At 41.5% G+C, this 20,739-nt stretch overlaps 3 protein-coding genes across 4 annotated transcripts; 2 read left to right on the top strand and 1 right to left on the bottom strand.

The window, feature by feature from the left end:
* Positions 1–911: 911 nt before the first annotated feature.
* On the top strand, positions 912–7,169 carry vps26b (VPS26, retromer complex component B). Its single transcript, XM_064301318.1, has 6 exons — positions 912–1,379; positions 2,452–2,608; positions 2,892–3,056; positions 3,314–3,489; positions 4,058–4,200; positions 4,527–7,169. The coding sequence occupies exons 1-6, from the start codon at positions 1,157–1,159 to the stop codon at positions 4,659–4,661; spliced, it is 999 nt and encodes a 332-aa protein (XP_064157388.1). The 5' UTR covers positions 912–1,156; the 3' UTR covers positions 4,662–7,169.
* A 749-nt stretch (positions 7,170–7,918) lies between these two features.
* thyn1 (thymocyte nuclear protein 1) lies at positions 7,919–12,659 on the bottom strand. Of its 2 annotated transcripts, none has more exons than XM_064301319.1 (8): positions 12,568–12,659; positions 12,135–12,180; positions 11,583–11,770; positions 11,427–11,495; positions 10,904–10,996; positions 10,382–10,477; positions 9,111–9,261; positions 7,919–8,438 (listed from the first exon to the last, which is right to left on the bottom strand). In XM_064301319.1, the coding sequence occupies exons 2-8, from the start codon at positions 12,175–12,177 to the stop codon at positions 8,392–8,394; spliced, it is 687 nt and encodes a 228-aa protein (XP_064157389.1). In that variant the 5' UTR covers positions 12,178–12,180; positions 12,568–12,659; the 3' UTR covers positions 7,919–8,391. The 2 variants fall into 2 exon arrangements, with proteins under 2 accessions (XP_064157389.1, XP_064157390.1); XM_064301320.1 differs by having other exon boundaries at positions 12,429–12,569.
* Positions 12,660–12,717: 58 nt separating this feature from the next.
* Positions 12,718–20,669, top strand: acad8 (acyl-CoA dehydrogenase family, member 8). Its single transcript, XM_064301317.1, has 11 exons — positions 12,718–12,853; positions 14,020–14,120; positions 15,931–16,100; positions 16,375–16,484; positions 17,056–17,132; positions 17,269–17,406; positions 17,747–17,882; positions 18,104–18,201; positions 18,602–18,754; positions 19,324–19,426; positions 19,761–20,669. Exons 1-11 carry the CDS (start codon positions 12,739–12,741, stop codon positions 19,814–19,816), a joined length of 1,257 nt encoding a protein of 418 aa, XP_064157387.1. The 5' UTR covers positions 12,718–12,738; the 3' UTR covers positions 19,817–20,669.
* The last annotated feature ends 70 nt before the right edge of the window (positions 20,670–20,739 follow it).

Genomic DNA, 20,739 nt, shown 5'->3' with positions numbered 1-20,739 from the left:
GCCAACTTCTTTCAACTTCACAGCAAACCTAAAAAATACTGCCTAGTATGTATCTTCATTATAATTCTTTACTATCCATTTTATGCACTGAGGTATGGTTCTTGTTTTAAAGTCTAAGTAAAATATCTCTTGCAGGTCAGTACAACAGTACAAACTTTGGATGCATGCTCGACAAGAACCTGAAATCCCACCCCAGATACATTTGTGTATGTTTTATTTGTCTTTTCTGTGCATTCTGTACTGTTCATTTAAAACCTAGAGCTGCTTAACGTAACCTACCACCAGTTCAGCTGAGCCAATTGGGTTGTTGCAAGTTTGCCCATCACCATTTTGATTTTACTTTCTACTCAAATGAATTAATAAATAAATGTTGCCAATTAAAGCATCAGTTGATTATTCAGAATTATTTGTATGTCAATCAGTACATGTCAATTGTGGCTGATCTTTCAATAACCAACTATAATGCATTTCAGCTCCGACGCGTTGTCCATTTGCTATTCGCCTTATACTTTTATTTTGAAACAACATTGCTTCAAATTCCGGAAGATGGCCAGCACATAAAAAATCCAAAATTGCAGAAGTGTTTTATTCAGCAAAAAATATTACTTTCACTGGATGTGTAATAAAAATGTGTTGTATTCAGAATACGAATCCGTTTGAATCGAATATGTTCAGCAGTAAAATAATATTTTACTACCAGCTAACTAGTTCATATTTGGTTCTCAGTAGTCTGGTCGTAATATTGTGCTATTTTTTTCTTGCAGCTGCCAGTTAAAGCTGTATTCGAGTGTTTAGAAGAATTTGCTTTGGTTTCATATGCAGATATTACATTACATTTCTTTTTGGATATAAAAAAAATCCTGAAAAAACGTCCTATACTCGCAGAGCATACTCCCAACAACCACCGCGCGCATGCGCATGGCGAGCATAAGCTACGGAATCAATACTGTACTTTGAACGTTAACAAGCTCATCCTGCAGTCGGAAACATAAACGAACGCATTTCATCTTTCGAGCAAGGGAGGTTTGATCTGAAACTCCTGCCTCTCAGAATTTACAGTGAATTTACAAACAAATGCGTGACTAAGCAAAGCGAGCTTGCTAGCTACAGCTAGCTGAGTAGTAAGACCTAAATTCTGGTCAGTTCGCTAGCAGTGATGAGCTTCTTTAGTTTTGGTCAGAGTGCGGAAATTGATGTGGTTCTGAATGATGCTGAAACGCGGAAGAAAGTGGAACACAAGACAGAGGATGGGAAGAAGGACAAATATTTTCTGTTCTATGATGGTGAGACGGTGTCCGGAAAAGTCAATGTAACACTGAAGAGTCCGGGGAAAAGACTTGAGCATCAAGGCATCAAGGTCGAATTCATTGGACAGATCGGTGAGTACAAGTGGCCATTATAGCCACGAAAGACAGGCCCATTTTCAGCGTGGAAATCGCTAACGTGAGTGCTAGCCATACTACCGTACCAAGTGTGTGTTACTTATGTTACCGATGAGAACTTAAAAATACGGTTTATATAGTACATCTCTGGGAAGCTGGCTAATTTACAATTTCAGCAGTCATCCAGCTGTTGTCCGACCACAGGTGGTCCATAAGCTCTAGTGCGGTGATCCGTGGAAATATGCTGCATAACTGATCAGCTACTAGCTGGATGGTTTAAAAATAGACCTGAATTAATAAGCGCTGCGCATATTGGACTCCTTTGGAATATTATGCATTGACAGAATGCAATTTAACATCTTCCAAAAATTAACTAACCAAGCACAATATTCTATATAATAACGTTGCCTAGTAAATAGGAAATAAGGTAGGCGAACTGTTTCTATGGGTAATCTCCAGAAGCTACCTACATCCTCCTCAGTGGGTGTTGCTGTCATTAATCCGTTATACATTTAATGGAGCAGGTCTCTCTCTTTCTTTCTCTCACTCACTCGGTCACTGTGACACAATCTACCAGTGTGTGAAATTCTACAAGAGGAGTACTTCTGTTGATAGAGGTGGAAAACATTCTGTCAGACATTGTTCTGCAATCTCCCATAAATGCTTGAACTGGTGACTGAGAAGGCCACAGCATACGTTCTGGTGCATTTATTACCTTCTGAGGGAACGAATGCACCAAAACCTTACCAGGAAAAAACCCTTTACCATTGGAACCAAGCACTCAAAAATGCATTGCCAGGTTTTAATTAGAGGTGTGAGGCAAACCAATTGTGAGCGGCTAGTTTAATCAATGGTGCATAAACACAAAATGGAGTGATATTACATTAGTTAACAGTAAGTAACTTTGCATTGGTGTTTCCGTTTTGTTTTGTCACACACACACACACACACACACACACACACACACTCACACAAAGCATGCACACACGCAAGCACACGCACACCACACCATTTTCATACAATAAAATGCCTATATCAACACAGAAATGTTGTTTTCCTATGTCTGCAGAACTGTACTATGACAGAGGGAACCACCACGAGTTTGTGTCCCTGGTGAAGGACCTGGCCCGGCCCGGTGAACTCACGCAGTCGCAGACGTTTGACTTTGAGTTCACGCACGTGGAAAAACCCTACGAGTCTTACACAGGGCAGAATGTCAAACTGCGGTAAGCACAGCGACCTCTCGGAGATTGAAATCTTCAATACGGAAATAAACTGTAGTTGGATGTGTATTCGTAGCACTTTTTGTTTATCTGCATGTGTCATTATACTGTAAGAAAGCAAAAATTGGTAGCAGTAAAAAAAATTTTAAAAACAATTATGTTAAACTGTTTCTGAAGCAAGAACTTAAAGTCTTACAATTGAAAATGGAGCCATATACAAACTTGTTATTATTATTATTATTGTTATATAGGCTACATTCGCTCACTACAGTCACTTTGTCTGCAGGTATTTTTTACGGGCAACAATCAGCAGGAGGATGAATGACATCAGCAAAGAGACGGACATTGTTGTGCACACGCTCAGTACATACCCTGAGCTCAACTCCTCCATTAAGATGGAAGTGGGGATCGAAGACTGTCTTCACATTGAGTTTGAATACAACAAATCCAAGTGAGTTTCAAGCAGACACTGGATTAGGGCGTGCAAGATGCAAAATGCAAGTTAAAAGCTAGAGATTTTAATCTACGAATACAGTTTGGATGCTCGTTAATATTTTCCTTGCACTTTAAAAATCCCCAGTCCTTGTTATTATGTTAATGTATCCACGGTGCTTCCTGTCTAGCTATGAATAAACTAACAACAGAACACCCTTTCGCCCTCCTAACAAAGCCTTTTGTCTTTCAAAACTTTCCGGGAAAAAATTGCAGGTATCACCTGAAGGACGTCATAGTTGGGAAGATCTACTTCCTGTTGGTGCGGATTAAGATAAAGCACATGGAGATCGGCATCATCAAGCGGGAAACGACAGGCACGGGTCCCAACGTTTACCACGAAAACGACACCATTGCCAAATACGAGATTATGGATGGAGCGCCAGTGAGAGGTAACTGGGAGTGCTATTAACCGATTTATTTTAAAAAGTCTGTATCCAGAATCTGTATCTAAAGCCTGTATCCATAATCTGTATCTAAAGCCTGTATCCAGAATCTGTATCTAAAGCCTGTATCCAGAATCTGTATCTAAAGCCTGTATCCAGTCAACAGCTGTTCTTAACTTTGACTCATGAGAAAACACAAGAGAGATATTTTCATGGAAAAAGTAGGCACTTGCATTTCATTGTAATTCAGAGTTGAGTACAAATGCACAAGACAGTGTTTATTTGCACACCAAAATTGGAAACAACTGTAGAGCATATCAGCAAGATTTGGCCATTTTCCTTTTGCAATGTCTATATAAACCACTTTGTATAAGCCCCAGTTTGATGGATACACGTTATGTGTGAATCTTCTTCAGTTTCACAAGTTAGTCTAAAAGTCTCAAATTAGTTAGCACTGGAGCAGTAGAGCACTCAATACTGGGTCACATTAGAACAAAGTCAATGGAAGCCAGGCCCCCTAAGTCTATGCAGACCAAGAGAGAGCTGGCCGTCTACTCTGATCTCTCATTATTAGGAGAATCGATCCCAATCCGGCTGTTCCTGGCGGGTTACGAGATGACCCCGACCATGAGGGACATCAATAAGAAGTTCTCAGTGCGCTACTACCTCAACCTGGTGCTGATCGACGAGGAGGAGAGACGCTACTTCAAACAGCAGGTACAGCAGACCAGCCTCTGTGTGCTGTGGGGAAGACCAGTCAGCTTGCAGGCTTTAAGTCAGGCATCTTCTTTACATGTACGCCAGCTGAACCAGGTTTGATTCCCAGGTAGGACACTGCCGTTGTACACGTGAGTAAGGTACTTCACCTGCATTGCTTCAGTATATATCCAGCTGTATGAATGAATGCTATGTAAAAATGTTGTGTAAGTCGCTCTGGATAAGAGCGTCTGCTAAATGCCTGTAATGTAATTTAATGTAGAACAGAGAAAGCGTAGTGCATAGTGTTGTGACGGACCGCTGAGCTCTTCCCGTCTCTTTCGCAGGAGATCACGCTATGGCGGAAAGGGGATGTTGTGAGGAAGAGCATGTCCCACCAGGCTAGCATAGCGTCGCAGCGCTTCGAGGGCCAGCCCAGCGCTGAGAAGCCACCGGCCCAGGCCAAAGGGGACAGCAATTAACACCCTGTCCCCCCACCTTCCCCAACACCACCGCCCCCCCCCCTCCTCCCTCCCCTCCAAGAAACAAGAGACTTTATCTGTGTGCTTGTGTGTGTGAGCGTGCATGAGCGTGCACAGATGTGCTCTGGAAGGTCAATGTGAGGGCTCTGTGGCCCCCAGTGTTTTTCCTCTTTTTTAAACATATCTACTACATAAAGGGATAGGCCTGTACAGGAGAGAAGACCACAGGATACTCTGTGAAAGGAGAAACCAAGCAGCATTTCCCGTCTCACTGCCTTTTGTGATTAAATCTGTATAGAAGTGATTGAGCTGCGACATTTCACCCCCCCCCCCCCCCCCGTGAACCAGCACTGTGTACCTTCGTGTCCAGCAGTGACTACGCCGCCTCTCTCCCTCGTGAAGCAGTGTTTTTAGGGTGCCATCGCTTCATTTCACACAAACGCAACCCTGATCAGAAGGGAAAATGTAAAGACTCTTCAGATTCAGGCTATTCAGGCTTTTAGGCCTCGATATGCAAATGAGGGTAGGATTCAAATTTTTTTGGAGTTTAAAGGGCAGTTTACAGTTCCGTGATGTATGATTGATGTCACCATCGGCTATCACATTGATTTCATGGTCGGTTGCAATGACTTTTGGTTTATACAAGAGTGAAGGACGATTTGCCGTTGTCGCTATGACAGTTACGTCAATCGCCAAGCCTTGAAGTGTACTGAACTTTGACACTGCTGCTGGCTCAGATATACATTATACAACGTTCTAGTCTTGTTCAAAACAATTATCTTTAGCACGAAGTGCAGACAGAGATGGTCTTAGCAGACTAGTCACGTGTAAACATTAGCCATAACACACATAGAAATGATCAGTAGCTACAATTAGCAAGTCTTCCATTCATTGTGAATGGCTGCGCTATGGATTATGGGCAAAGTACAACAGATGCTGTAAAATGCAGACGTAGCACCACAGGTAGAGTTACGCAGTCATCCATTGCATCTGCTGACGTACTGTATCTTTTATCAATAGGGCCACCATGTGACCCAATGGTTATCCTCCAGGGGTCCCCATAGGCACTCCCACGGCACAGTCAAGTGACTAATTGTGCAGTTGACTTTATAATAAAAACAATGAGCTGATATAATATGGGGAGAGTCAGGAAGTAAAGTGAACATGGATGGTAGTTTAAATACTATGAAAAGCATGCCTTTCAGCTAGTGGTCCTCACTACTGGTGATAGAGCCGCACGGTCTGGCTTTTGCAGTTACTCAGCACTTGAGTAGCACTGCAGTTGATCAAATAAAGCAGTTAATTACACAAGTAACTCAGGTCACATGGTTTCTTGGGTCTGAATCTGTTCCTGCAGGCTCTGCAGGACCAGGATTGAGTATCACTGCAGTAAAAATAAAAACGCATCCATACAAAACAGGGGTGTCCAATTTTATCTGAAATGGGCTGGTGTGGCTGCAGGTTTTTGTTTTAGCCCAGCACTAAGACACTCTACTTAAAGTCGATTTAAGACCATGATTAGCGCATTCGAAATTATTTATAAATTAACTTTTTTGTGTAAGTAAAATTTTATATTATTTCAATCTGGGCATTTCTCACTGCTTCTAACAAAACCATGCCCCTGTACAACATTTAAAAACAATGCAGCATGTCCACAATTACAGCAGTAAGTTAGCAAACTTATTTAACATGTAAGTGTCACTTGCAAACATCGCTGTCAGTCATCATCTGTTCCTAATTTGTGCCAGTTACTTAGAACTTCTTACCTGGAAGGTTATTGAGGTGGTGCAAATGGGATGATTGTTTGAGAATGGGCTTGATCAAGAAGCTATGGCGACCCCTAGCTGGCGGAGGACTGAAGTACAATGTGAGAAAACAAGGGATGACAAATTTGTGGCCCTACTTATCAAACGATCTCTGGTGCAAATAACTCCACTACAGCAATGCATTCTATTGTCGTTTATGATCGACAGCGTTCAGTGTCAACAAGGACAGATGATTGGATGTTGGTGAACATGTAGTGATGTCCATTGGCCAGTCATACATCGCCAAACTATAAACTGCCCATAAAAGGCTGTAGTCCCTGGTGTGAAGAAAATATTCCATTATTGGATGACACATTCATTACATTCCTTTTAGCCTCTTTCAAAATGGTTGTTACAAGAAATGTAACAATTTTCCTCATAAGCTATGTATTTTTTGCACTAATAAATATAACTGTTTGTTGTCCACTTTATAAATATATAGGATCTTTGTTTAACCTAACCACATAGTGTATTGTCCTTAATATCTTGTTAAGCAAGTGTAACCGTTTTGAACATTTGTGTTTAAATCTTACACAGTAACACTTGGTTCATTTGTTCCTCAAACATTTTTGTGTTGTGGTTAAATCAAGTGGAGACTATTCGTTTCTGAGGAAATTTTTATAATGTTGAGTTTCATGTTTTATGAAGCATCACATGGTCTTAATTTTCATGGTTCAAAACAAATTAAAGACTAATAATTCTGCCCCAAAGTGCAGCCTGAAATTTTCACTCGAATGTGTCATTCTAAGGAAGTTTAAAAGGGTTTACTTATTTCATTTACTTTTTGTCCATTACTTTTCTTACTATTACGTCATCAGCTTGGAAACAGAGCTAGATTAGGGATGGAGTAATATTTTCATATTTCTGTTTAGCTGATATAGCAGACACCTACTAAATATGAATCATAGAATGAGATGCTCATTGCACCTTGTGCTTCTGTTCTTTTTCACACTTTGCTTAACTGTGAAACAGTGTTTTAACTGAAGACTCAAAGAAAAGGTTTTCTTTCCTTTTTTGAAATTATAAACGAAATTTCACCTTGTAGTCCTCTGCCTTTCCTTACTGCACCTGCAATCCATTTTGATCCCAGACTTTTTTAGTGCTTGTACTCGTGAGTCCATCTCATCACTGAACGTCCTCGCCCGCCTCTACGTTTGGGACAGGGACAGGGACACCACTTCCTCTGAAGCACATGCTGCCAGCCTGCCGCGGCGTCCACAGCCGGCACAGACAGGCTGCAAGCACCCCATTAGCAAGACGACCGCTGGACACTGAAGCCAGGCCTGTTCCGCTGACCGACACCCTCCACTCCTGGACAACACTACGGCTGATTATGTGCCATGCAGATGGGCCACTGGCCAGTCCTGGCGCGGTCAGAACTCAACACCAGACAGTGGGGCATCGTAAAGCCTTCAGTACAAGAGAAGTAGTCACTGCTGTTTTAATGAACAAAACGTTTCAACACCTAACATTCCGTGTCTACTGGCAAAACTGAAATGTTTCAGTTTGTTGCCTTAATATTTACTAAACAGTGTGACCTATTTAAATACCATGGCAACAGATGTTCCATCCATAGGCATGCCTCTTCTGATCACCAACCGAAACCTACCTACTATCGCCAAGAAGTACAGGAATGAATACAGAAGCTTATAGTTGCTGTAGTTTAATCTGGTTACTATAAAGAATCTGGTAAAATTACCTCCACAAAGGTCTGAAATGCAAAATGCTTGTGTTACTATGTACAGATTTACAAAGCCTAGCTATGCAATGCGACAGCACAAAAGCTCAGTTTTCTTATGAACGTAAATAAGGCCCACTGGTCTTCATCTGGCATTACCACACCTGGCTGAGATATCAATCCAAACCAGGTGGATCTGAGTGCCAAAGACAGCAGAGTCTTCTGCAGATGTGATGAAAAGGAACATTCAAAGAGGTTCTTTGTCTTCCAGGCTCAGGACAAAATCAAATTCTTCTGAAAGCCAGAAAAGGGAGAAGGAAATGTTCAAAAAGAGGAAGTGTGTTCATCTGCACATCATTACCACATCAGTGTTTGGGGGGGTGTTTTAAGGTCTTTATTTATTTATGTATTTATTTAAATTATTCCTGTCATATTAAAAAAAGTTGGTCCCTCTGAGGTTTCATATCTAAACTACAAAATATTTTAAGGGAATGTGGATTTTGACTTTAAAAAGAGGAGAAAACACGAGAACAATTACATTTAAATTACGTTTTAAATGCAGGGCATTATTTCAATGAGTACTTTCAACAAAAAAACAAAAAAAAAAAAAGTCCTACAAATTCTTATAAATATTTTTGATAAACCGACTGGGCAGATTCGATCCCTAAGTCTAAATAAATACCATTCATAGTATGTGATAACACCAGACCTGGGTCAAATAGGTATTTGTTTTGGATTAAAATAATTTTCTACGCTTTACTGATCTTGTCTGGTGTATTAGAACCACTGAAATACTCTCAAAAAATGCAAACCCCGCCTTCTGGTCATATTGGCAGGCTCAATTACACCAGGCGAGTTCAACAGAGCACAGAAAAGTATTTGAATCCAAAACAAATACGTATTTGACCCAGGTCTGGATAACGCGTATGTATGCATGCAGTATGTGGTACTGTGCTCACTGCGTACCCCTGGTGAGTGGCTGCACTGAGAGTCGGGCCCTGGTGAACAGGGCCATGTCCTTCAGAGCCCCGCCTTTGGCCTTGTGCTGCAGGTGCATTTTCTTCAGCTCAGACAGCGGAATGAAGCGACGTAGCATCCTCTCAAACTGCACGTCCACCTGCGCGCAAATCCCAGCCAATCACAGCCCCACCTTTACCGGCGCATTCCTCATTAAATTAGTTTCCTGACAAAATTTGACCTTGTCTTTTGATTAATTTTTAAACATATGAGAAGCTTTTTAACTAGCCGGTGCAATCCCCTAATGGCCATGATGCTGGCGTCCTGAGATTGGCCACCTCAGACTTTCAGTGCTCCTGCAACCAAACTATGAGTTGAAAACTCTGTGTTCCGGCTTTATTAATAGACGATTCAGGACAACTATGCCGAATACGGAGTTTCGCAGCTTGTCGCGCTGGTCGTGCATTTACCAAGCACCCCCTCCCTCATCTCATCTGCAACTACACCTCCCATGCATGACACACTGGAAAATAGTGTCTATATGGGCATTCATAAAAATATTATTTCACCACTAAAAATTTGTAGTCCATCATAGCAACAACATAAACCCAACAATAGCCCTAAAATATGCCAATACAGCAGTGAAAACGCTGCTCACCGAATAATAAAATAAACCATACAAAGTTTTCAAAAATTTTACCATGTTATTCTACTGTCAGTATCTGCGACTAAACATGGAATAAATAAACAACCTTACCATTGGTGTAGAAATGTCCCTTTCAAGACTGAATGGTCATATATTGCCTTTGGATTTTACGCACTTGTGGTCAAGGAGTTTTTGATCCAGGACATGTATAGTTTAACCTGTTTTATATATGGGATCTCTCAGTATTTCATTCATTTCAAAAGAGGAAATTCATTTTTGCTTTTTTGCCTAGACAACTGCATTTGTTGTACTTTATTTCTTCTTTCTAAATTATGAATATAAACGAATAAATGAACAAATTTATGAATAAACAAAAGAAATGTCTCGCTTCATTTAAGCCACTTTTCAAGTTTCTGTGATGCTCACATCTGGAGGTATAAAGCATTAAATAAGGTACCCCCTAAATGGGCAAGGATTGCGCAGATTTGGTATGTGCACAAAGAGGTTAAGCCCTAGACACTGGATTTGAGATGTATGGGTCTGAAACAGTACAGGAAGGTATTTCAGCTGTTTCGTTTATGGACTCTCTGTTTTGATTCTTTAGTAATACACCGGTTTGTTTTTGAGCCCTTACCATAGACCATTTGGGGTTGTCTTGCTTGCTGGAGGCATCGTAATGAGCATCTTTCTTGTCAAACTGGGTGTGGTCCACGTAGGCCTCCTTAACAATCTAGAAAACACAAGGAAAAAAATGAATGACAAGATGTGCCATTTATAATTACTTTCCTTTACAGAAAGTGCAATACATCCATCATTCCAACCATCTCATTATCTGGATCTCATTTATCATTAAGATGATGCAAGTACAGTATACCACGTTTCCTAAAAAAAAAAATAATAATAAAAAAAAATAAAAAGGGTGTATCATTTCCATGTACATTATGCTCATTATTACTACTGTTTGCTACCAAGATCACAACATTTCCCTCTGCAATTCCATATTCAAATAGGCCTATATTTCACAGGAATTTGAAAACTGCTACAATGAGAGTAATTTTTGGGAATCACTGCATGAGTGTGCAGTAACTTCAAATGTTACTGCACACTCATGGAAAAAAGTTGAGTGGAAACACAGTTGAAACACGTTTATGCTCACCTTCATTAGCCCAGCAATTCCAGGTTCTTTGCAGTTACTGTGATAAAAGAACGCTTGTTGGCCAACCTTCATGTCCCTCATGAAATTTCGAGCCTGCAGAAGAGGAGTAAGTACCATTAGACAATGATGATCTTTCCCTCTGAGACAAATGGCTCATCCTGTTAAAACACTGGCTTTCAGTGTGACCAGAACTAAACACCATTTCAGACACACCCTACAGATGGGCTGATATTAAATCTGACACTGCCACAGGCACCATGGTAACCAGCCCCATAGCATCACACAGGGAGGAAGGGTTTTGATCAGCAGGGGTTTTTTTGTCTCGCAGTGTGAAAGTGACTCCTTGACTGAGCGTGTCAAGTCGAGAGAAGACAAACAAGAAGAGGGAAACCAACATATTAAAAAATATATAACTTAATTTCCCCCCTCTTTCCCTAAACCTATGCAGAAAATACAAAGCAAAAAGACAGACACATGCCATTGATGAAAAACTTGCTTGTAGTTTTGAATTAATGGTTCATACCTGGTAGTTTCTAACTCCATCCCAGCATCCCGTTTGATTGGGTAGAGCCTTCAGGTCCTCAATTCCAAACTGCAACATCAACAAGTTGGGTTAAACATATTCCTCCAAAAAACTACAAAATGGCAAAAAAATGTAGGCTACTTCCTTCTGTTTTACCTTCACATCAATTCCATTTTCAAACCGGCTCTCTGGTTCAGACTTCATCAGCCAGAAACTATGGAGAATTTTATCAGCTGGTGCATCTGCCTTATTCTTCACAGAACCCTTTGCATTTGATGTCTTCCTCTTCGGATTGACAGCCTCCTCTGTGATATCATCTGCACATGATTCACCATGTTCTGCAGCTGAAACAAATTAAAGTGCATTTAGCAAATGAGTTCATCTTTCTCAATGAGCAGGGATGTCAACATAAGGTGTCAATCCTTCTTAGTAATAATTTTGGCATAAGTGACTGCTAAGTATGGTCAGGTGAACAGAAGGAAGAATGATAAAATTGTTTATTCTGACTTCACATTGCTGCACATCAATCCAAACCACCAGTCTTAACTGAGCGCAGCAGAGATATGAAAACTCAAAACATAAATTCAGACACCAGAAAAGGAGATTGATACAGCAGGCCTTCTTTAATCCATTGGACTGCTTTCATGTTTAATTTAAAGTGCTTTGCAAATGAAAGCTCGTCAATTACAATTTAAGATGGAAACTTACTTGGCTTCACAGGTCTACCTCGGGCCCTCTTCTTGGGTGGCATGTTCTGTTGGAAAGAAGAATTATGTTTTTGTTATCGAAGACCCTAATAAGGGCCTTCTAGAGAGAAAGCAGTCTTTCCAACCATCTAGCTACCTCGTTAGAGCATTGCCACATGGCATGGTGTTATGTATCAACTATGCAATGAATCGACATATCCTCATAACACCCAGGCGATATAATCGATATATGCAACACAGCGCATACCCTGATCATGACGCCAATAGCTAGCTAAATTATGCCTGGCATACTCACAGTTAACTTTAAGTCTGTCAAAATCTGCTTGCTAATCTCGGGCTTCGGCTTTGGCTTTTAATGCACAAGCAAAGCAGCTAAACTGTCTTTTGCTGCCACTTATAAATCGCAGCAACACGTACAGACGCCATATTCTTACCCGCGCTTGAAATTGTACCTTTCCTCATCCACTCACGTGTCCAAGCCAGAGCGCACATAGGAACTGGTCCAGGCAGCGAAGGTGACGTAAATAGCGTCACGAGACTACATTACCCGAGATGTCACGGTGTATTTGGCTGTAGCCAGTGAGCTAGCTTTGCCCTCTGGTATCATGGCGTTAGCAGGAAACATAGCGAAAGTAACTAGGTTGGGGTCGTATATTGGGAGAAGTCGTCGTTTAATATTTAACAGAATACAAAGGCGAGGGATTGCAGCTTGTATCGATCGTAAGTTGAAAGGCTTTAAATGAATTTAGCTAACGTTACCAAGCTAGCACTGAGTTTTATGCGGGAGCCGGCGATAGTGAATGAATCGTACTTCTTGAATAATGAGCAAGTTACCTAGATTTTAGGCCCGATGAGACTGTCAACTTGGAAGACTACTAGCTGTAATAATCAGAATAGCTGGTTATATGCTGTTTTCCTGGTAGCTAACTTAGCTACTTGAAATGTAACTACGATGACAAGCTGTGATATGTAGCAGACGCGTTCGTGGCATTGACTGCACTGTGTTATTGGCGATAGGCAGCTAGCTAACTTGGGTTTCTGTAGTTAGCTACCGAGTTAAGTTACTAATACCAGCGTGAAAGTTTGGGGATGAGTGAATGATTTAATAGCCTAACTGTCCACCGTTTAACATTAAGCAATTCGCAGTAACAATTAAGACAGTAAGCTAGATAATTAATGTCCTGGAACGGTCAACTTTGTTAGCCAGCTACGTTTGGTGCCTGTTTTTTTTGTCTGAATATGTGTTGCAATCCGTAAACGTCTCGCCTGTTTCGCCAGCTTGACAGTGAGTTGTTCATTTGCTGAAATATTGAAAATGAGCAGAATTTTTCCGACCAGCTGGCAACGTTAGCTATGTTGGCTGATTTTTCTTGTTAAGTATGACAGGAGGTTTAGTTCAGTGGGTGACCTCAAAGTACGTTCAACGAGCTTGTTTGAACTTCAGCTCCCGTCAGGTCTCTGCGAATCGTTTCTTTACAATTGGAGGTGTGCTCTTTTGCTGGATTCCGATTGGTTCAGCCGATTTTTGTGAAGAACGTGTGTTCCTTACACTGTTCTATGAGCATAAACCTGGTTCTTTAGCTTTGAAACACTTCTGATGTTCGCATACTAACTCCTGTACATGATGTGCTTCTACAGAACCGTGCGCATACGGATAGATGTACTGTAATTGTTTGGATATCATTTTAATTGCTAGTCCAATAGCTACAGTCACTCCTACATCATTGGTGTCATTCTTCTTCCATTCATCTCAATATAATCCATCTGTATTGGTCAAATGTAAAGAATATTGTTGCTACTCTCTGAAAGACACCTAAATTCAACTTGCATTTGTTAAAGCGGACTGTGATACCAACTGAACAGTGCTATTATCTTTTCCCTCACAGCTTCTGTCGGACTCTCAGATGAACAGAAAGAATTCCAAAAGGTGGCCTTTGATTTTGCAGCCAATGAAATGGCACCACACATGGCAGAGTGGGACGAAAAAGTAAGCCGTGTGTTGTGACTATCAGTAATGACATCACATGCAGTCTCTGTGTCACACCCTTTTTCTGAAGGTATTTTTTAGAATTGTGGGTGACAGGCTAAGCACTGTATGACAGTGTATGTCAGGCATTATTTAAAAGGTTAAATATTTAATGTGTGCGGTGCTATCAAATCTGTCTGCAATACATTTTAACCCAACAGTCAAAACCACAGCTAGACCTTCACCATTGAGATAGGGTTACTTATCATACAAAACAAAAACATTTGAGGGTACAGTATCATTAATATACAGTGTAAACAAGACTAATCCTGAAATGGAACCCTTAGGAACTCCTGTCATGATACTTAATGATTCGGATTCTATACTACCTAAAACCACACACAGTGATCTATCCAATTTGTAGTTTATAAACCACTTGAGAGCTGTGGTGTCGAGACCAATTTATGGGAGTTTGTGTAAAAGAATGGGATGATCAACCATATTAAAGCCTTAGACAAATCTACAAAAAGAGCTGTGCAGAACTGATGATTGTCCAAAGCTGATACAATATCATTCATGACTAAGGAGGTAGCAGTGATTGTTCTATGTACAGACCTAAAACCAAACTGTTACATAGGATTGAATGGCTAGCCAGGAAGATCTTAAGCTGTGCATTTATCTGTGAGTATACAATTATTCGCGAAGCAAAGTAATTTAGAAATAGGACAGTAATTATTTAAATCACCTGAATCTGTCACTTTATGTAAAGGGAGTGCATGATCAGGCTTCCTGTTTTTTCCTAAAAACGCTATATAAATGCAGTCCATTTACCATTTAACAGTGCAGCAAGTTGAAGGAAAAATGTATCTAGTCCATCAACTCAAGCTGAATTGTATGAGTTACTAGATGTAAGTGCAGCTTAAACTTCAGATGAGGTAAAAAGGTGAAATAATAAAACTGGGGATATTACGGCCTTCTATATAAGAAGCTGCTGATGTAAGTAAAGGGGTGACAGATGGGATGTTTTTTTGCCTGCAGCGATAAATTGTTTATTAAAGGCAGCCCCTATCTCTGGCCTGCTAATAATTAAGTGATTTCCATAATTAATCTGTACAGGAAGGGCATAATTATGATAATTATTACAAGACTTTACTAATTTCCTGAATTTAGATGCATTTCTGCCAGAACTGGTAAGTGAATTACAATAATATTTAGTTTTTGCATTTCTAACAGCGCTAATGCATTTACAAATGTTCCTTAACTGCCTAAAAGTACACCAGTTGGAGGGGGACCCATTTACTGTAAGTGAAGTAGGCAAAAACCCTTCATAGATTTAAAAACACTGGGATTATTCAAGGGCATTTTTTATTAGGATTGTGTTGTGAAATTAGAGCAGTGAAGGTTGTCAGAATTTTTATGTAAATTGCTAATGCGCCTAGCAACATCAACATAGCATGCAACATCACCATGCATAATGTTCCCTTCACAATCTTAAAACACATTGAAGGGAGGGAGCTTTTCTTAACCTCCACCACTGTGTAGTACAGCAACCACAGCACATCAGCCGATGGAGATAGAGTGGATTATTAAACCCATTAACCTGGGGAAAGATCTCCGCTATATTAAGAGAACCAAGCTGTAACTTTGTATGGGGCATCAGCGAATTCCTTGTCCGTTGCAATGAGTGCCGTGTGATTTTTGCGATGGCAGCGTGTACTTGGTATCCCATACACAAAACGTATACAGTAAGGACAGGACATTTGGTTCAACCTCATGCGTTTAGCGGTGCTGGGGGATGCGCTTATTAAAAAGCGAAACGTTTATCGCCCAGGAAATGTTCCCGGTGGAGACCATGCGGAAGGCCGCCCAGCTGGGGTTCGGGGGGATCTACGTGCAGCCGGACGTGGGCGGCTCCGGCCTGTCCCGACTCGACACGTCCGTCATCTTCGAGGCCTTGTCCACCGGCTGCGTCAGCACGACCGCCTACATCAGCATTCACAAGTAAGGGCCGGGTGGTGCTTCAGAACCCTCAGACCGTCGGTCTTTTAATGCTTGTGTTGCACATTCCTCTTTTACTGTTCAGAAATGAATTTGCATTTGGTGTTCAGTGACAGGCTGCATATTGAATGCCCCGGGACGTTGATTACATCGCTCCTTAAGCATTTCTCCTCATATTGGAACGGCCAGTTAGTTTGTGCTTTGTTCTTTATTCAGCGAGTCAGTCTTCTGTTTTGCCGTTAGCTTTGTCCTGATCTTGTTGTGGGTATCGCCGCAGCATGTGTGCCTGGATGATTGACACATTTGGCAACCCCGAGCAGAGGGAGAAGTACTGCCCTGAGCTCTGCTCCATGGATAAGTTTGCCTCCTACTGTCTGACTGAGCCCGGTGAGTCAGTCAGTCATTTCTGGAATCAGAAAACGATTGGTTCTGATTGTTGAAAGAGGTGGAGTTAGCCAGAGTATCACTGACCACATAAATTATGCATTTGTAGAGAAGCTGATACAATTTTAATTTCCACCACTAGATGGAATCTCATATTTTGCAAGCTTGGAAATTTAATCTGATATTGTCATGGTTATAGAATCATTAACTCTTAACTAATTACAGCGATTTTTGCTGAATTGATTAAATATTTTGCCACCTGGCTTAAACTAGAAATGTAAATGGAACAACTTATGACATCCGACATAGACTGTATGTCTCTTAAATACAGGTGTAAAATCACATAGGGCAGCTCGCATTCCAAACAGACTATTGGAATTGCAAATAATGTGTAAGACTGTTTAAATTAGCTCATCAATGAAGAGGAAGCATATAGGTTACTTAGATATTCGGTTGAATTAAAAGATTGTATGGCCTCAGATTTAATTGTCTTAAGGAGTGGAATCTTGCTGTATCCTAAGTAGTGGCCTTGTTTGAGTTTTTGCTATATCCATATTGCCTCTTGTGTTTTCAGGCAGTGGCAGCGACGCAGCTTCATTAATGACTACTGCACGGCTAGAGGGTGACCATTATATCCTGAATGGTTCCAAGGTACTTGATCGATGGATATTGAACACATTTCTTCTACACATTTCTGCTACAGGCGATGGAAACTTACACTTAGAAGTGTGGTCTTGCGTGCTCTGACATGGATCTAGACTCTCAGGCCCGTTTCTCTCCGCGCCAGGCTTTCATCAGCGGGGGAGGGGACACAGACGTGTACGTGATCATGTGTCGGACTGGCGGAAAGGGTGCCAAGGGGATATCCTGCCTGGTGGTGGAGAAGGGCACGTCGGGGCTAAGCTTTGGCAAGAAGGAAAAGAAGGTAACCTGATTAGGAAGTGGGGGTTTGGTTCATTTTCCATGCACTCAAACCTAATGGGGTAACTGGAAGAGGTTCATTTCCTGTTCACACTACTGCCACCAGCCTTCCCTGCTCATTCAGACACTTGTGAATCCTTTCAGAAACTTAGACTTTTGTAGGTAATCCCTCATTGGTTGTGTGTTAAATTCGGGGGTTAAATGATTTTAAATGCATATAAAGCTGTCCGTAATCAAGATTTCAATATGATGTCAATGTAATATAGAAAGACGCTCTCACCATGTTATAATAATGTCCACCAGGTGGCAGTGTTGGGTCTGAGAATTTGTTCTTGTTGGACCAGGTAGGTTGGAACTCGCAGCCGACTCGTGCCGTCATATTGGAGGATTGCGCAGTGCCTGTGACCAATCGCTTGGGCAAGGAGGGCCAGGGGTTCAATATCGCCATGAAGGGCCTCAACGGGGGCCGGATCAATATTGGTGAGTTTCTGGGGTCCCAAAGTCGCCAGCATCACCAAGCTTTTGCGTGCCAAACCTACGGCAGGGTTAATGACCCCTAGACTGATAGAGCTGGAGCCAGACTGAGAGGTGACTGTCCAAACGGAGGAGCCCCAAAGAAGGGAGAGAGAGTTGCTTTCGATATTCTGAAGGTAAAACTGGCGAACAGGTTCGTGTGTAACGATCTGCCACTGTTGCCCCAGCTTCCTGTTCCCTCGGGGCGGCCCATGCCTCCGTCCAGCTGGCAAGAGACCACCTGACGGTGCGCAAGCAGTTCGGGGAGGCGCTGTCCAATAATCAGGTGAGAAGCGCCCCCACCCCCTACCGGGGGAGCATTACTCAGAACGTTCAGCCGCTCATTGTGCCACGTTTTAGCATTTTTACACAAAGGCACCGTCCTTCTCCATGCAGCTATGCAAGTTTTTAAATCATGGATGGAAATGGCATTCTTTGAGCACAATTTGAACTGGTCCAGATTTCACCACAAATAGTTTAGTGAACCTGAGTGGAACCTGCCTGTTGCTGGTACATTTACCAGCTTATTGTAATGGCTGAAATTGCAGTACATTAGGAGTGCTGTTTGCGCCTCTGTTTATCGTATGGTGATTGGACTGACGGTCATTAATGGTCCTATCATTACGAGGAGAATAAGTGCGCGGTCAAGTTTGGCGTTGACCACACGGTTTGCTCTGGCTCTTCAGTTCCTCCAGTTCAAGCTGGCGGAGATGGCCACCAGGCTGGTGGCATCGCGGCTGCTGGTGCGGCAGGCGGCGGTGGCCCTGCAGGAGGGCCGGCCGGACGCCGTCGCCCTCTGCTCCATGGCCAAGCTGTTTGCCACCGACGAGTGCTTCCAGGTAGGAGAGCTTTAACCTGCACTGAGGGGTCAACGGTCAGAGGTCGTATCTCCAGGGCTCCTTCTTTGACAGTCCTTGTGAAATATGGGAAAGTCATATAAAGGTCATGGGAAGTGGTAAACTATTCCACTGTCCTTAATTTTCCAGTTACTGTAAAATATGGCGGTCTTGTAATTTTGAGAGAAAAGTACCTCTGGCTTTTACAGACAAGACTAGGCAAGCCTAGTTCATCCGGACTCTGGATACAGACTGTGGGGAACATTATCTGAAACTGGAACCTTTGACCCATTACTTTGTGTCCATAAATAGTATTGGACTTTTCACGTAGGTTCCAGAAGATACTTCAAAATTATATCCCTTTTTATTAATATTTTTTCATCAATAACAAAAAAAGTCTACGAATCCTAGGTATGGTGAGTGACATACCTTGCCATACCTAATTGAGATCTTTGGCTATTGATGGCCAGCTAAGCTAGCTTCACTACTGTGATTGCTGAATGTTTGTGCTCTCCAGTTGTTGGTTTGCATCAGTGTCTCTGCTACATTGATGCCTCCTTATTACTCTCCAGATCTGCAACCAGGCGCTGCAGATGCACGGAGGCTATGGCTATCTCAAAGACTACGCTGTGCAGCAGTTTGTGCGGGACTGCAGAGTGCATCAGATACTGGAAGGTAAAGCCTGGACATCTAGAATTAGTGCATTAAATCATAGTCATTTAGCATATCATATTTAGCTTATTATAGTTACATGTATCTATTCAGCGTATTAAAATAGAGCTCTTCAAAATTGTTCATCCTATTCAGCAAAACAATTTTGGTGTACTCAGCATATAACATTGGCATTAAATAAAGTGATAAGGCTTTGGTTATGAAGAAGGGTTTTAAAACTGGGTTGAGGGAGTAATAGATAATTGCAATAGATTTTAACTTCATACATGCAGAACCTGAAGGACTTCTTTTAACAATTGTTGTGAAATTCATACTGATTTTCTACCCTATTTTTTAGGCACTAATGAAGTGATGCGTATGATCATCGCCAGGAGTCTATTGACGGACTCATAAGCTTTGTTCCCTGAGGTCACTGCAGTACCTCACCTTGGGTGGACGGGGAAACGATTTGATCTTCAGCTGCCTGGTTGGACATTTTTGCTGATACCACTTTGTGTGGTAGTTATCCTGTGTCTGTGTAGCTCAGCGGCTGATTCTCCCAGACGTCTTCAGCCTTCTGGGAATTTACTGTAGAGAACATGAAAAATGTTTCTGTTGGTTCTTATGCGTAAATAGGTCAATCACTACACCCATTAAAACATCAGCACTTAAAAAGTTATACATACGCATACAAACAGAAATATTATTTTTATATTATTATGAAACTGGGGAAACATTGGACAAGAAAAAGAAATATTCATTGAAGTAGTCATTTCTATACAGCAACGGCTTAGCCTCTCATTTTTCATCTTGTAGAAACTGGAAGTATTTTTTCAAGTTCATACAATTAACGATAGCTTATTCGGTCCATAGACTTAAACCTGAGCGCAATAAATCAGTACTAATGAAAGGAAAAGAAAAATGAAAATGATTGTCCTGAGAAAGTGTTGTGTGTGGTATTTATTGATATTGTTTGTGGTACAGGGCAAGATGTAATTGCCCCAAAACCAGTCAAGCATGTAAAGCAAGACACGCGAATAGTGTGAACAGTCTAACTTCAGTACAGGTGCATGCAGCACCTCTTGTGAAGGCCACCAGGGATGCTATCTAAGCAGGCTTTTATGGAGGATGTAGGAACGGCTGGTGTGGTCTGGAACTGCTTTGGGGAAATCAAACTTAATTTTAGTTGTTTTTGCAATAAAATACAGTAAATTTCTGGCTGCTGCAAATGATCCCTGACTCTGATCTGTCTAAAGAAATTTAAACACTTATTTTTTCATGCCTTGAATTCTTCCGTTGTACTTATCCTCGAAATTTTGGTTCTAGAAACAAATATT

Source organism: Anguilla rostrata, chromosome 12 (assembly GCF_018555375.3).
Source record: "Anguilla rostrata isolate EN2019 chromosome 12, ASM1855537v3, whole genome shotgun sequence".
In the NCBI taxonomy this organism is placed as follows: Eukaryota; Metazoa; Chordata; class Actinopteri; order Anguilliformes; family Anguillidae; genus Anguilla; species Anguilla rostrata.
Note: the sequence above shows the minus strand (reverse complement) of the source record. Positions and strands in the feature narration are given on the sequence as shown.